Source organism: Trichechus manatus, unplaced genomic scaffold (genome assembly GCF_000243295.1).
Source record: "Trichechus manatus latirostris isolate Lorelei unplaced genomic scaffold, TriManLat1.0 scaffold00137, whole genome shotgun sequence".
In the NCBI taxonomy this organism is placed as follows: Eukaryota; Metazoa; Chordata; class Mammalia; order Sirenia; family Trichechidae; genus Trichechus; species Trichechus manatus.
This window is the reverse complement of record NW_004444073.1, coordinates 5,599,707-5,617,383: the sequence shown is the minus strand read 5'-3', so window position 1 is coordinate 5,617,383 and position 17,677 is coordinate 5,599,707. Positions and strand designations below refer to the sequence as shown.

Sequence of the window (17,677 nt, the reverse complement as noted above, 5' to 3'; positions counted from 1 at the left end):
AGAATTATGCTCTACATCCTTCTCCAGCTCTGTCCAGAACCCTCTGTTGTGATCCTGGTCAGAGCAGTCAGCAGTGGTAGCCGGGCACCATCTAGCTGTACTCGACTCAGTCCGGTGGAGGCCTTGGTAGCTGTGGACAATTAGTCCTTTGGACTAATCTTTTCCTTGTATCCAAAACAGGTAAATTTTATGATATGTAAATTATATTTCAACAAAGCTGTTAAAAACCTACTCAAATGACTTCCTAAAAACATGTAGGACACTTCCCTGAAAATCTATTTTATACAGGAAACTATGCTAGAAAGGCAATAGATGTTGTGGAGAATACAAAATAAAACGCCCATGTGAGAAACGAAAAAACAATATAAAGAATATTACTGCACGCACAGGTGAGAAAAGCCTCTGCTCAGAGAGATTACAAGTGGGTATCACAATAGTGACTAGTCTTGGACCTCGAGGACAAGGAAATGAAAAAAGCACTCATATGGATAAAACAGTGAGTCAGGGTAAAACACTAAGAACTGCTTCTTCAAGGGACATGGACGAACACAGGGTTAATGCAGGATAATGGAAAATCACAGGACACTGAACACTGAAGGGTTTTGAGCATGGATTTAGCATGATAAAATGTACTCTAGGATGAAAACTGTATACCCAGAGACCTCAAAAGCCAAAGGGTGAAGACAAGAGAAACTGGTTATGAGGCTATTGCAATAATGTAAATGAGAGGTAAAAGAATGAGCTAGGTTGGCCGAAACAGATTTAAAAAAAAAAAAAAAAAAATTACAAAGAACCAAAGAGACCTGGTGATTTTCTGAATATAGGGAATGACATAGAACAGGAAGTAGAAAAAGAAAGAGTCAAACTGTTTATTTTCATGTAAGTGCCTGAAAAAATACTGAGAGAAAAATCCTAAGGTGAAGAAGGAAAGTCCCTCCTAAGAAAAAGATGAGTTAAAGTTTGGATACATTTATTTGAGGTAAAGGCAACTGAGACAAATGGAAATAATAATCAGTTATTTAATTTACTGGAACTCTGGAGAAGGTCAGGCATTGATACAGTGGACTATGAAACATCTACAAAGTGACACGGGTAAAAACTGCATAAATTACCTGAGAGAGTTGAAAAATTAAAAGAAACTCCACCCAGAATTCCAATGACCAACCTGAGGTGGAATTCAATTAGGATAAAAGAGAAAAATGAATGATAGGAGGATGAACAAATTCAGACAAGAACCACTAGACCAGTGCAGAAGACCAGGGAAGCTAAAGAAGAGAACTAGCAAGTGATGAGGAAATAATGGCAGCCTTAAAAGGACTGTGTTGTCTTTAACATTGTAATAATAATGAAAAATTAAGTTTCCTGGACTTTAGGAAAACCAACTCCAACTCAATCTGTTAAAGATAAATAACAATCTTACAGCCAGAAAATTGAAATAATGATGTTTTACTTATATAATACAAATAAACTTAAAACAAACAAAATAAACCTAATGAAGGAAACTGGTGGCACAGTGGTTAACAGTTCTACTGCTAATCAAAAGGTCAGCAGTTCGAATCCACCAGGCGCTCCCTGGAAACCCTATGGGGCAGTTCTAGTCTGTCCTATAGGGTATGCTACGAATTGGCATCAACTCAACGGCAACGGGTTTTTTTACTGAAGGAAAAGAGCTCTGATGGCTCACTGGTTAAAGTGCTTGGCTGCTAACTGAAAGGTTGGGAGTTTGAACCCACCACGTGCTTTGCAGGAGAAAGATGTGGCATCTGCTTCCGTAAAGATTACAGCCTTGGAAACCCTATGGAGCAGTTCTTCTCTGTCCTACAGGGTCACTACGAATCGGAATTGACTCGATGGCAATGGGTTAATGAAGAAGGAAAAAAAAAAACAAGACATCTAAATGAACCCATGTGTTACTTTCTGTCATAGACTGAACTGTGTCCCCAAAAAATATGTGTAAGAATTTGGCTATGCCATGATTCCCAGTATTGTGTGATTGTCCACCATTTTGTCATCTGATGTGATTTTACTATGTGTTCTAAGTCCTGTCACTATGATTAATGAAATGGATCAGCAGCAGTGATGTGGATGAGATCTACAAGATCTTAAGACAATCTCATTTGAGATACAAAAGAGAGAAGCAAGCAGAGAGACATGGGGACCTCACAGCACCAAGAAAACAGCACCAGGAGCAAAGCACGTCCTTTGGACCCAAGGTCCCTGTGCTGGAAAAGTTCCTAGACCAAGGGAAGACTGATGGCAAGGACCTTCCCCCAGAACCGACAGAGAGAGAAAGCCTTCTCTTGGAGCTGACGCCCTGAATTCAGACTTTTAGCCTACTGGACTGTGAGAAAATAAACTTCCGTTTATTGAAGCCATCTACTTGTGGTATTTCTGTTACACCATCACTAGAGGACTAAAACACTTTCTGACAATGGGATGGTTTTCCTCTTACGTCTTTATATGTACAAAGATGGAGAACAATACAGAAAATTATTATAGACAGAACTGCTGCATAGGTTTAAAAGTTAGACCAGATGATTGCTAAGGTATTCTACTCTGTGATTACAAATGTCGGTCTGAAAATCCATAACTAAGGCATAAGGCTCTTTCCAATGATGGGTGATAAATTTACAATTAATGACCAGTGAAAAGGGAGAAACTGATTTAGTACTGACTAAATCTGAAACTTTGAATTTCTAACACCGCCTAAGTCTCAAAAAAATTCATCAATCATTTGGGAAGCTTTTTCTTTTTTTAAATTGTATTGTGGTAAAATACATAACAAAATACGTAACTTGCTATTTTAACCATTTTTGAGTGCACAATTCAGTGACATTAATTACATTGCCCATGTTGTGCAACCAGCACCACCACCAATTTTCAAATGTTTTTCATCATCTTAAACAGAAGCCCAGTACCCCTTAAATAGTAACTCTCCATTTCCCACTCATTTGGTAAGCTTTCAAATATAAAGATCCTGATTCCCTAACCCAAAACTCGTTGAATCAAATTTCTAGGTTTCAATTCCAAGAACCTCTAATTTGTAAAAGCATCCAAGAGGATTCTGATGATCAACCAGATTTTGGAACCACTGTTTGCAAATAGGCTGACTCAGACAAGAAAACTAGAGTCTGAAATTACACAAAAAATCCACAGCTTAACCTAAAACAAAAACTGCAGCACAACGAAGGCAACTAGCATTTGAAGCCTTAGCATCTGTAATCATCATGAGATGTGTACGCTGAGGAATGTGAAGTGTCTATAACTGTATGTAAATTACCCTTGAAAGATCAGATTAAACCTTCCCTGTCTACAGCTGCCACTAAACAGCAGTAGAAACTAATTTTCATTGCTGGTCTCCATTTATGGCTGCTAATATTTGTAGTTGGAATATAACAGTCCATATTTAATTAATCCTTATTCACCCTTTCAAATATTAAGTAAAAATTCAATCTAAGAGTAGAGAACAAATACCAAAATTTCTAAGCCTTAGTTTTCTATTCACCTCACAAAACTTATAATAAAGAGAGATGTGCTTTAAAAAGATAAATACGAGTTACAAAAAGATCACAGAAATGAAAAGTTAAGCTTTGTTGATTTGTAATTATCAAAAAAACAAATAACTAAATCAACTTCAAAGTTCTGAGGCATACAGAACACCAACAATGTGATTACTGAATATTTATATCTGGCAAAGAGTCTGGTAAGGCTAAAAAGAGATCACAAATGATAGTAGTAACAGTAGTAACCAAGAGAAAAAGAAATACATTTTTGCAAAGCAAATAAAAGTCCTTAACATGTATAAACAGCACCAATTAGCCTCTTAAAATTATTAGTAAGCCTACTGTAATTCTTAAGCTTATAAACAAAGACCACTGTCTTCTAAAGGTAGTTATTTTAAAATTTTGAGTGAATTTTTCAATTTTTCTTCTTCTTTCAATGGGAAAATACTATCCTCAATCTGTCTGCCTCCCCAACTTTGAAATTTTAACAAATTTCTCATATTTACATTTTTCTAACAATTTTTATCTAGTCCATACTTAGACATGCAATAACAGAATTTAGCAAGTACTGTATCATCTGAATATAAAATCTAAGGAAAACATTAAGATCTTTTTAAATTTAAATAAAATTTAAATTTTCTTAAGAATTCCTATTAAAATAAGCTAATATTCTGCATTTATAAACTAATCAATATTAAAGGACTTACCTGAAATAAGAGCTACATGTTGCAAGAACCATCTTATGACAAGGGAATTCGGTGCCCTCAACAATTAACACTATGTCAGTAAACAGCTGCTGTTCATAAAACAGTTTCAACTGTTCCAACAAGGACACAGCATATTCAGTATTGATCTGCCTCTCGTCTTGAGTGGACATGACTGTATTCCATTAATATCTCCCGGAACAGATTAGAAAAGTCAGTCTTACTGTTGGAAGGTCAAGCGAATGCTTTGGAACTAAAGAAAGGAGAAACTGTATGTGCTGTTATCTGCAGCATTCAGAACCAAGACTGACACATTCACTAATGAATCAGTATCTTATTATATAGGCTTAGAATCACTCCTAGGTCATGCCGTGTTAATTACGTTCTTCAAAGTTCTTCAACACGATCTGCAGACATCCTGTTCAAATTTACAAGTGTGAAGCTCATGAGGAAAAGAGAGTAACACACGAGGTAGATTTTGTGGCAACATCCTATGTTCAGTGGATCCTCTGGAGTAACTAAAAAGAAAAAAAAAGTTCAGTTAGAGTATCTAGGCCAGTACATTTTTAGAATATAGTGTTTAAAATAGCAGTCTTAAATATAAATTGTATTTATTTGAAGTTCAACTTCAGACATTATCATAAAAATGAAACAAGAAAATAAACATTATTACACTCTTCTATATTTAAAATATAGAGTGCAGAAAATTAACATTTGTAGATTTAAGGAAACCTTTTGCCTTCTATACAAAATATAAACATCCCAGAAAATAGCGAGCACATAAACAACCATACATTTTAAAAGTCCTTTAAAAATAGAGTTTAAGTTACCAGCAAAACCAGATCTCCTAGTTAACTGTTTAGTAGCAGCACATGACTATAATCTAAGGGGGTGGCCTTCTCGTCTCCATGGAATTCTCATTTTGTAGCTACATTTTAAATAAATACATATGTTTATCAATTTAAATTACTTAAACTATATGATAAATAGATTAAAATTACTTATTTCCAAATTATAAGCTATATTTCTGTTTAATTTGGTGCTCAATCCTGTTAAGGGAAGTATATGTAACATAACTCTTTGCACAATGGTTTCTTCCTAGGATCTTTATGAATACAAGCATACAATTTCACTGAAAAACATAAAACATAATTAAGTGGCAAGCCTCCATATTATACAAATTATGAATATTCTCCAAAATTTACATACAAATTTAATGGAAATCCAATCTAAATCCCACTAGCAGTGGAATTCATCAGGAAGAATGGCACAAAAAGTGTCGACTTTTTTTTGGGGGAAACAGGCAAGTTTTCCTCATGACTCTACCAAATACTAAAATGTATTACAAATCTACAATAAATCTAAACATATATTAAAAATTTGAGATGATAAATGAAAACATGACATTTCATACTGGGAAGAATGACTTTCTTGAACAAATAAGGTTGGAACAACTAGCTAACCACTCGGAAAGAAAACCTAGGTTTCATTTTAGCCATACTGCATATCATTAATCAAAAGACATTCCAAACAACCTAAACGCCCATCAACAGATGAATAGATAAGCAAAATGTGGTACCTACATACAATGGAATACTACTCAGCCAGTAGGAGAAATGAAGTCTTGATACATGCTATGGTATGGATGTTGAAGACATTATGCTGAGCAAAATAAGCCAATCACAAAAAAATATTGTATGAACTCATTTATATAGAAAGACAAAAAAGGGCAAATGTACAGAGACAAAAGCTTATGAGTGGTTACTAGGGGCAGGAGGAAGGGGAAAAAGGGAAGTTAATGGTGAGAGAAAAATCACATTAAGGGTAGGGTTGCACAGCCGATTATTGTAATTGCTGTCAGTAAGTCGTACACTTATAAAAAGTTGAACTGGCAAAAGCTGTGTCACAGGTGTATTTACAACAAGGACATGCACAAAAAAAAGAGTAGCTGTTGAGGCTGCTTACGTACAAACACCTCATGGGATTTGGTTCCTCCGTTTAGAGGTTTAGGGTCATAGTTTCATGGGACATCACAGTTAGTTGGTCTAGTAAGTGTTTAGTACTTCTGTTTTACCTCCTAGTTTGTTACATAGTGCCTAGAGTCTTAAACGCTTGCAAGCAGCCATCCAAGGCACAACAGTTGGTCTCTATTCACCTGAAGCAACAAAGGAAGCAGAGTCAGGAATAGGAGGAGTATAAGGAAGGTGTGGCTAATTGCCTCCTTTGCCATGAGATGAGAAGCACTGGATGGTGCCCAACTACCGTTACTGAACATTTTGATTAAAGATTCTATAGAAGAATCCTGATTCAAAGGGGGAAAATGCAGAACAGAATTTAAAATTCTCATGGACTCCAGACTTTCTAGAGGCATGGAGCCTGGATGAACCCCTGAAACTACTGCCCTAAGATAATCTTTAAACCTTAAACCAAAACTATCCCCTGAAGTTATCTTAAAACTGAACAACGGTTTAGCTGAACTAGTAAAAAAGGTCTGCACTGAGCATTATGCCTGTAAGAACTATTTGTATGGCATCAAACTGACAACAGCAACTCAAAAGATTAGATACGAACCTTAGGAAGCAGTGAATTTATGTTAATGAGGAAGAAACAACTCAGAAAAGGAGAGTAAGAATGGTTGCATAACTTGACAGATGTAATCAATGTCAGTAAATTGTACATGTAGAAACTGTTGAACTGGTGTATGTTTTGCTGTATATATTCTCAACAACATATAAAATTTAGGGGAAAAAGAAGATATTCCAGCTGAATTAAAGTTTACTTTAAAATGTTATTTGGAAATCAGTATAGAATTACAACTCAGGAAAAGAGAGGGGGAAATCCAAACAGAATGCTTCTAATATGTTAGCCATGCAAACCATCACCTCTTCTAATTAGATGATTCTTAATTCCCATAATCAAAAAGTGCTTTTGACATGGAATTCATAAATCATTAAAACCAATATGTTTTTCCTCACAAAATACCTTCCATTATGTCAAGAAGATCACATCGTACTTCCTGCCAAATTATACTACTACATGAACTGCTAACTTGATATAGGCTGTCAAGTTTCCAGCCAAGTTAACTATGTAAGTAACTAAAACAGGTGCAAAGGCAGAGCGAGACTTTAGGTCATTTAAGGTAATAACTCTGCTCTTCCAGATCTGAAAGTTATACTATAAATCTAAGTTCTATTACTACAATCTCTAAGGCTAGTAATACCTTAAAAAAAAAAAAAACCCGTTGCCATCAAGTCAATCCCGACTCATAGCGACCCTATAGGACAGAGTAGAACTGCCCTATAGGGTTTCCAAGGAGGGGCTGGTGAATTCCAACTGCCAACCTTTTGGTTAGCAGTTAATCTCTTAACCACTCCACCACCAGGGCTACAACACCTAAGGATACTAAAATTACTGGCTATTTTCACATAGTAATAATGCAGCAAGGCCCAGTAATACTAAGGGTGTGGGAAACAAGCATTCTTACATATTATTAACAGGAGTGTAAGTTGACACATCCCTACATTCCCTTATTCAAAACTGTTGGGACACGATTTATGTTCTGGAATTTAGAATTTTTCAGATTTTATAGAGTAATACGATCCATGTATATTACAAAACACTCTCAAGGAATCTGGGGCAGAAATCCATAATCGAACCTATTAATGTCTTTGCTGCAGGAATTATGAACAGTGTGGAAAAGTAGACTATATATAGTCTCATGTCACTTCAAGTCAGGTTTTGCTGGCAAATGACTTAATAAAACAAATATTTCCACAGTATGTGCCTTGTATCTTCTAATCCATCGATTTTACTTGTAAAAAGTTATTTTACAGAAATGCATGCATGCATTAATAAACCAAAGTATCAACTCCAGCAGCAGGACTCAAAATTGTTCCCATTCATATTTAAACCAAGTGACAGCAACTGGCAGCCAGGATGGATTTCGTTCATACTGCTGGACCCCAGAATTCCTTGCAGACTAGCTGTATAGGCTCACTCTGTTCATTTCATTAACCTTATAATAATATGACCCGATTTTTTACAATGATTTTTTTAGGCCCCATTTAATTTGTTGTCTGGGTTTTAACTAGATTTGATTTTTTAAAATTATATGCAAGCAACTGTATTTTGAAGTATGCTTTCAGAAAATTACAGTGGGCCAACTTTATGTAATCTCCATAGTCACTGCTTTTATGACACCCTTATTTCTCACCCCTTCCTTGTAATCCAGGGTATATTTTCCTGATCGTGAAATACTGTAAATAAAAATTCCCTTAACACTAAAATAGGCAATAAAAGTCAGTCATTCAGATATTGTACTAAATAAATAAACTTAATAATTTAAACAGATCTTTATTTAGTACAATTAAAAATAAAATTAAGTACCCCACTTCTCTGGGAACACAGACTTTAAAATGTAGTAACCAAAAATGTAAAAAGTTGTAAAGTTCTTTAAGACGATCAACCAACAACCTTCAAATGGCCATAACATGAACATTTTCTGTAATAAGAATCCTTCTCTCCTAAAAACAAAACTTGGGTAAATCAATAATATCCCTAAGTACACTAAAAAGTTTCATGAAATTTGTACTGTTATTTAATTACTAAGTGATTTGATACACTTTATAAATTTCCCCTTTCCAATAATTATAATTTTATATATCATTCTGTATTACACACAAAATTAGCTTCAAAATCAGTTATACGTCTTGGTAGCTACAGAATCTAGCACCCTTAGACTGAGCAATTCTCAAGCAAGGAAACTGTTTACTTAATTTTCTATTATAAATTAACGGCTACCTATATTTAATTCAACAAATTTCTATTGGGTATTTACTAAGGGCCAGTTGTACTCTACTCAAATTGAGGGCTGCCAACCACTAGAGCTCCGAGATACCTGGTGCATTTACTCTTACTAAAGACTGGGACCAAAAATACGACTATCATTTAAAAACATTCAATGGTGTTTTTAAAACCAATTATTTTAGACAATCTCAAAAGCCAAAAGAGGCCAAGCAAATGAGTGAAGCAAGCATGAGTGAAGAAACATTTTTCTTGAAATCTAACCATCTTGATCTTTCATTCCCAAATTTTTGATAGAGACATGAATGCAAGAAATTTTACTCTTTACCATAAGAAAAACTGTAGTAGAGGCAAAATTATGAAAGGCAGTTGGTACTTGGCCTCACTAACAGTGGTTAACACTGGAGAGGAAGGAAAGACTTTTGAATTTTATTAACATATGCAATTATCATCTATTTTTTTAAAAAATAAACTTCTAAAAAGTATACTACTTTCCCTTCTCAACACAAAGACAACTTTTCATGTTCCACCGTGGTCCTTCTAGATCAGGGGTCAACAAACTTTTTCTGTAGCTAGACAGTAAATTTTAGGCTTTGTGCGTCACAAGGTCTCTGTCTCAACCACTCAACTCTGCTGTAGTACCTAAAAACAATCACTAACAGTATATAAAAAAATGGATATCCTAATAAAACTTTATTTACAAAAGCAGACCAAAGGTTACATGTACCAAACCCCATTTTAGACTTCTTCTTGATCAAGTATTAAGAGTCAGTGACTAAAATAGATACCTCGTTTATTTTGCTAGAAGAATGTTTCCCCTTCAGATCACAACGGTGATGAAAAAGCACAAACTTTAGGTTCTTGAGCGTTGGATTAAATATAATTCTTAGTTAATATAACCTGTGTGTGTGTGTTGGCATCTGTGTATCCCACTTCACTTCTCACCTGAAATATTCTAACATCTCTTCCCCAATCATACAACTGCTTCCCCCAACTGCTCCTAGTTCTGTGGACTTCTGAAACACTTTTTATCTAAAGATTTAGTAGCATGTAGTTTACAAACATACGTACAAGTACCCTTCATTAAGATAAAAAAACAAAGACATCCCTCCCCAAGGTAATCTTTTGAAAAAAATTCACAATGAAAAAAAAAAGCCGTAATAGATTCAAAAGCACTAAAATTACTATTTGATCAACTACAACAATATGTACACACGTTTAAAAACAGACGACGTTTATAAGACAATGCTGGTGTAAAGACACTTAGTGGACACACGGATTCCCTAGATGGACCAAGGACCACAGATTGGGGAAATCACTGTTACATGCTATAATTCCTGGTACCAAGAGCTTCAAAATTAATAGCGAAGTGTTATACAGAACATATTCCACAGTAAAAAAATGCCTGCTAGTTTAGATCAAGGAGTCCCTGCTTGGTGCAAACAGTTCAGTGTTAGACACTAGCCAAAAGGTTGGTGGTTTGAACCAACCCAGAGGTGTCTTGGAAGACAGGCCTGGCGATCTGCTTCTGAAAAGTCACAGCCTTGAAAACCCTATAGAGCACAGTTCTACCCTGACACACATGGGGTCGCCATGAGTCAGAAAACAACTCAACCGCAACTGACAACAAAATAGTTTAGATTAATAGAAAAGTCTTACATGCTAAAGCTGGTAATTAGAACATATTCTACAGTACCAAAAAAAAAAAAAAAAAAAAAAAGCCAGCTACTGTAAGAATTAAATGGGGGTCATGCAGACACACATAACGAAATTCAGAATCTAGTAAAATGCAATGTACTTTGACATAAAAACTGGATATTCTTACTCCTTAGGCCTTTTTTCTAAGTGATGAGCTCAACTGAACGTTCTTGACTGGTTTGATGGCATAGCAAAAAGAGTAACTCCAAATAAAAGTAGCAGCAAACATTAAAGTGCTATACAGTGAGACTCTTTATTCTCTACCCACTGACTTTCTGCAAATAATTAGTTGGCAAAGCCAATCTTACTTTAATTCTAGTCTTATAAAAGTAGAAAATGTATAAACTAATTGCGGTGATTGAGAGAAAAAAAGAAGTACAGAAATTTTGCTTTTAATACGTTTCCTCTAGGACAACCATGTCTCCAAGGTTCTACTGAGTGAGTTCCACCGCACAAAAGTTTCAAAACAAGCATTGTTATTAAATGTTCATTAAGATTAAACAATCCATAGACATATACAATTCTACTTAAAAATCTGAAACATCTTTCACCAAAAATACATTATTTTAAAAATATGAAACACCTCTTATAGAAAATTATCTTTCTTCCCTTAAATAATTAATAACTATATAAAGTAAATATCTGTAGAGCTAACCTTATTTTTCAATTTCATCACAAAGTAAGAAATGCATAAGTTCCAACTTTCAAGTTATTTGTATTTCAGAAGTTTAAGGTGGTTGTTTTACTCTTCTACAAAATAACAGCATAAAAAGGTGTTTAAGTCCTTAGGTCTCAAAAGCCAAAACATACCTGAAAGTATACCTGCCAAGAAAATTTACACAAAGTATTACCGTAATACTTGTAAATAAAAACCCAGTAACAATAACTTCTTGTTTTATAGATTCTGAATATTGGTATTATAAAAAAAACAGGACCCAACATTGATTAGAGAAAGGTATAAAACAGTTAGAAAGTCTTGTTGAAATTTTAATAATTCCAAATAACTTCTAAAGATTCCAGAAGTTGACGGAAGTGTTTTCTTGTTTGTTTTTTGGTGGGGGGGTCTGGTTTCACTTTGAAACTTAAAGTTTTCATTCCCACAGGTGTGTCATCTGCAGTACTCTTTCACTGAGTAGCTACAGAAACACAAACAGAAGCAGGAGCAAACTTTTTCAGTGTTAACCAGACAAGATTTGAAGGGTCAGGGAAAGAATGAATAAGTAATCTCTGAATGCGAACATGAGACTCATCGGCAATTAACTGAGCTGTGTATAGAAAAGACAGCAAAAGAAAAAAAAAAAAGATGGTGAAGTTATGAACACGGCCTACAGAGAAATTTCAATCAGTCCTCATTATTCAGAAATACTACATTTACGAACTAGTCTACTGACTAAAATTTATTAGTAACCCCCAAATCAATATTCTCAGTGCTTTCGTGGTCATTTACCGACATGCCAAGAGGAGTGAAAAATTTGAGTCACCTGCAGAACACGGTCCCGGCTGAGGCTGAACAAGGCCGCTTGTTTCAGCTCTCATGCTGTAAACAAGTATCTTTTTCGCAGTCCATTTAGTGCCACATTTTTTACATTTTTGTGTTTTTTGTTGATTTTGCTGTTTACGATGGCCACCAAGGGTAGTACTGAAGTGCTATCTAGTTTCCTGGGCACAAGAAGGCTGTGATGTGTCTTACAGAGAAAATACACATCAGGCATGAGTTATAGTGCTGTTGGCCAAGAGTTCAAAGTTAATAAATCAACAAAACCCAAAAACCTGTTGCCGTTGAGTCGATTCCAACTCACAGTGACCCTATAGGGCAGAAAAGAATTGCCCCATAAAGTTTCCAAGGTTGTAATGTTTACAGAAGCAGACTGCCACATCTTTCTCTTGCAAGCTGCTGGTGGGTTTGAACTGCTGACCTTTTGGTGCTAAACCACTGAGCCACCAGGGTTCCTTAATAAATAAACAGCATACGTCAAATAGTGTCTTTAAACAGAAGCTCATAAAACAAAGTTATGTATTGATTAGCTGACGAAAACGTGACCAGAGGCTTGCAGGAAGCTAACCCTGGCTTTCCCCTAGGATCAGTGGCCCAGTATTCGCGAATTCAGTATTCATGGTGACTTTATAGAACACAACGACTGCGAATAACAAGAAGTGACTATATATGGTAGGGATGAAACCATTATAGAGAGGTCTCCCTCCAGGAAGGGGAATGGGTTACAGGTCATTCATCTGTATGAAGAGCTTTCAAATGATGTATTAGTAACCTAGGGAGTGCTAAAAAAGTCTATATGGAACACCGCAAATTATTGTTGGCAAGAATGCAAGACATTCTGGATATTGTGCTGCCAAAAAAATTAAAAGCATAGACTGGGCAACAACTGCTGGATTGAAAGCCCAGCTCTACAACTCATTAGTTGTGTAACCTTTTCTAAGTTATCTCAGTTTCATCTGTAAAACGGACGAATAAAAAATATAAGTCTTCTCAATGGATTGTTGAAGGATTAAATGAAGTTTCATAAAGAGTTTAGAACTGAGCCCTACATAAATATTTGTGATTATTTTTATAATGCACTCACTGGTCAAGTTTTTGTAGTACTTTACCAACTCCTGAATCCCCACAACTATATCAGATCTAGCGATCCCAATTATATAGTCTCGTGCTCACTTTGACAGCACATATACCAATTATATAGTCTCAACACTCTAAAGCTCTCTTTTTCGCACTTGGTGAATGGTATTTTAGATAGAGAAATTCATTCAAAGTTTTCAGAAACTACTTTGGTAGTAAAAATCATGAAACAAACTAGCTCAACAGAGACTAATGTTGAAAAGGCTGATGTCAATGCAGAGAAACTAAATGAGAGCCAGGAAGGCCCAAGTCATAAAACTAGACTTTCTTCAATTCAAAGAGGAGGGAGGTCTCTTCTTAGGGAAGACAAAATACTGCTGGCAGAAAGAGTATGCTTTCCTGAGACCAGAAGAACTAGATGGTGCCTGGCTACCACCAATGACCACCCTGACAGAGAACACAATACAGTCTCTGATGGAGCAGGAGAAAGGTGGGGTGCAGAACTCAAATTCTAGTAAGACGACCAGACTTAACGGTTTGACTGAGACTGGAGGAACCCTGGAAAGCATGGCCCCCGGATTCTCTATCAGCCCAGAAGTAAAACAATTTCCAAGGCCAACTCTTCAGACAGGGATTGGACTGGACTGTGGGACATAAAGTTATACTCGTAAGGCGTGTGCCTTGTAGCTCAAGTAGATACAAGAGACTAAACAGGCAGCTTCTGTCTGGAAGTGAGATGGGAAGGCAGAGAGGGTTAGGAGCTGGTTGAATGGACATGAAGAATCCGGGGTGGAAAGGAGGAGTGTGCTGTCACAGTATGGGGAGAGCAATTAGGGTCACATAACAATGTATGTATAAATTTTTGTATGGGAGACCAACTTGAAATGTAAACTTCATTTAAACTACAACAACAAAAAAAGAAAGAAAGAGTATGCTTTCAAGTTATGGAAACAATTCCGACAATTGAGAATGTTTGGAAAAGATCATTTGGTCCTTTGATTGTCAACCACTACACAAACAGAATTTTCCAGAGTTGTGACAAATATCAATTAAAGAACACACAACTTGCCTTTAGATATAAAATCTGATAAAATTCAGTATCGGTTCCTCTACTCTAGTCAAATTCAGACCTTAGGTAGGAATTTGTGTGTTTCCCATCTCCAATCATACTACAGACTACTTGCTCCATTAAACAATGATGCTCAGTACTCTTAAGTAAATCCAGGTCACAATTATAAGCTTCTGTACCACATTTTGATTAATAAGTTATCACACTTTTAAAAAATTAAAGTAGTACATAACGGACATGCCATCTGTGATAGAATAATTATATCAGTGTAGTATGTCCTTTTATTTTGGATATCACTTTTCTTTTTTCCTCAGCTCTCCACAGTGACTTATTAAGAAAGGAAGCGAAAGGTGGGGTAATGCAAAATTGACCGTAACTTCACCAGTACTTCATTTTCCACCAAGTGATTTCTTTAATCACAATAGTAGAAAATATTTCCCAGATATCTAAACATACTCATGAGGTTATTAAGGAAATAGACACTTAGCAATGATTATGACTAAACTTTCTCGGAAAAAAAAAAAAAAAAAACCAAAAACCTGAGGGTAATCGAAGGAATACTTATTAGATTGCCAATGCCTACTCATGGAAGCTAGCACGTCACCACTTGTCAGAAGTATGCGAGTGTGGTAGAGAAAGAAAAGTTAAGGTTTAAAAAAAAATTTTACTGAATGATCATCACTTTCACTAAACATCCTGTAATAATACCTTCTTCACATACAAAAGAATCTCCATGTTACAAATTCCTGACAAGAGAATCCAAAGTAATTTTCATATACCTAAAAAGTTACTTGAAACCAACCTCTCAGTTCTAACAGTCTGAGTTATCCAAACTCCACAAAACTAAGAAACATAATAAAGGCTTTTGAAATTTTCATTCATATATTTCATGATAGCAGGACCAATCCTTTTTCCTGGCCCCACTTGTCTCAGGAATGAGCAAGAAAACACACACACACACACCCCACACACACACACACACACCCCACCCCCCACCCCCCCACACACTCTTACCTAAATAAATTTGTAAAATCTTTGGAAAAACCAAGAAAGTATCTTTTGGCTTTTAAGACTGCATTTAAGTTTCCAGGACTTTACCATCCACCTTAACATATTCAATGTTTGGATCTTATAAAATAGCTCAATATTTTCACTCACCAGGAGAAAAAAAAAATATGGAAAAAAAGGTCGAGTTTAAGCAGTACTATGACACCTATTCCCTCCCAGCTCCTTACAGGCCCTGTAAAGTTAACGTATTTTACGGTAATGCTTCCTACGGGAGAAAAAGAGAAAAGTTATAGTATTAATAAACTCCTCCCACAAAACTGTGTGGAGAGAAAACAACACTGCAGAAACATGCGGACTATACAGCATGCTCAATAGATATATCGCAGTCCTCCAGAGTTACTGACAGACAACAGCCCTGGAGAATTTCAGGGTCCAATCTCAAAAGGCTTCAATAAACACTCGACCAACCAAAGATCAAAGTGAAGAAATAAATATAGTTAGCAAGACAGAAAAAACAGCAAAATTCCACATCATCATGATTGGAAAACAACTGGGTGGTTTGACTTTTCAATTTACTTTAGATCAGAAAAAAGTCCTTACTAAAGGTTAACAAAAATAAGCCATTCACAACTGTAACACATTTTAAGTCCATACTGCAGTACTCAAAATCAGCCAAAATACAGAAGCACGGGGCGGGGGGGACCCTATCCCGTTAATTCGCTCCCTCAATGAAAGAAAATATCATTTTGGTCAGACCACACTGCTGATAGGATTTTGTTTTTGAATGCTTGAATGCTCAGTGAGCCAAACGTACAAATTCATGTATAAACAACACGTGATCAGTCCTGTCCCCTACGGTTTCATAACGCTGATACAGAAAATAGATATTTCACACAAACATCCCCCTTTAAAGTTAATTTTACACCTGAGATTGTTTTTCTATTTTCATTTGAAGTCATCCCGCGAGCGGCATTTCTCACGAATCTCTACAGAGATCTGTATGTGGCCTGTAGAGTGAATATTCCTCTCCCTTTGGTTGAGGGTGCTGTAAAAAGAGATCTTAGACTGCTAAACCAGAAATAAGACATTAAGTCAAAATAAGTACCCCACATCAAACTAAGGTATGTTCTTCTATTCCACAGTTTCTCAATTCACAGGGAGAGCGAGGTGGTCGAGTTCAAATAAGTTAACGATTTCAGTCTAAAGTAAACACGTACACAATTTTCCGTTTCAAAGGGCAGGTCCTGTTGTCTTAAGTTGGTAACAGACCATAATGGAGCGTCTCTTAATCTAAACATCTCTTGGTAATGTCAGAGGTGTTAACAAAATAATAAGAGCTTGCCCTTCTCCGACCCACTATCTCGCGAAAAAGTAGCGAGTCGTTGAAGAGCAGCAGCTACATTTTCGCAGAACCGGGCGCCAGGACGCCGATTCCTGGGCCGCCGCCGCGGAGGCGCCCTAGGGCAGGAGCCGGAAACGCCCCCGCGAGCGGCGCTCCCGGTAGCCCCTTCCCCGCGAACCCGCCGCGAGTCCGGCCGCAGAGGGCGGTGCCGACTGCCTGAGCCCCTCCCCCGCCTGCAGCGGAAGCGTCTTGGGTTTGAAAGATGCCGCCGCCGCCCCCAGCCCCACGCTCGGCGGGCCACAAAGGGCCGAGCCTCTCCCTCCACCACCCTCCTCCCCAATTCCTCCACAGGTCGCCGCAGACTCCCCCGCCCGCGCCTTCCCTGCCGCCCGGCGCTGGCGACGCCTACTCACCCGTGTCCCTCGGTCCCACGGGGTAGGATCTGGTCCGACCGGCGCCTTGAAGGCACTGGGCCCCTCGGGCTCGGGAGCGGGGGCGTGCCCCCCCGCCGCCGCCAGCCGGGGTCTCGCCTCCGCCTCTCGCCGAGGAAGGCTGGCGCCGCCGTCTCCTCTTCCTTCCGGTTTTCCCTCGAGCCCTCCCTCGGTAGGTCCGTCCCGCGCGGAAAGCAGCGTCCTGTGCGGGCGCCGCGGCACTCTCCTCAGGGCCTGACCAGTGCCAGACTCCTCCCCCAGGAGCCGCGCCGCCTCGTCAGCCCCGGGACCCGCGAGACGCCCGGCTCCCCGCTCCCGCCCCGCCCCACCGCGCGCGCTCGCCCCTTTCGCGGCCCCGTCAGCCGGGCCCGGAAGGCGCGGGCGTGGACCGTTGCCTAGCACGGGGCGCACCCGCCTCTCGCCAGGCTTCCCTTCCCGCCGCTTGAGTGTACCGCTTGAGCGCGCCAGTCGGCAAAAGTGGGAGTTTTGCAGTTTCCCGGGTTCTCGAGATCCCTGTCCCCCGCCCTTACTCTAGCTTCCCCCGCCC

General features: G+C 38.0%; 1 protein-coding gene across 4 annotated transcripts in view; it reads right to left on the bottom strand.

Annotated features, from left to right (window-relative positions):
* Positions 1-17,398, bottom strand: part of KBTBD2 (kelch repeat and BTB domain containing 2) — a 26,515-nt gene extending 9,117 nt beyond the window's left edge. Inside the window, exons 1-3 of one of the 4 annotated variants that reach the window (XM_023739598.1) lie at positions 12,190-13,785; positions 9,799-11,530; positions 4,211-4,725 (exon numbers count right to left, since the gene is read on the bottom strand). In XM_023739598.1, the coding sequence (XP_023595366.1) occupies positions 4,211-4,380 (170 nt within the window). In that variant the 5' untranslated portion in view covers positions 4,381-4,725; positions 9,799-11,530; positions 12,190-13,785. Of the gene's footprint in view, positions 1-4,210; positions 5,833-9,798; positions 13,786-17,112 lie in introns of those variants that run through there. The other 3 variants (XM_004385319.2, XM_023739596.1, XM_023739597.1) reach the window with 3 other exon arrangements.
* Between the last annotated feature and the right edge of the window lie 279 nt (positions 17,399-17,677).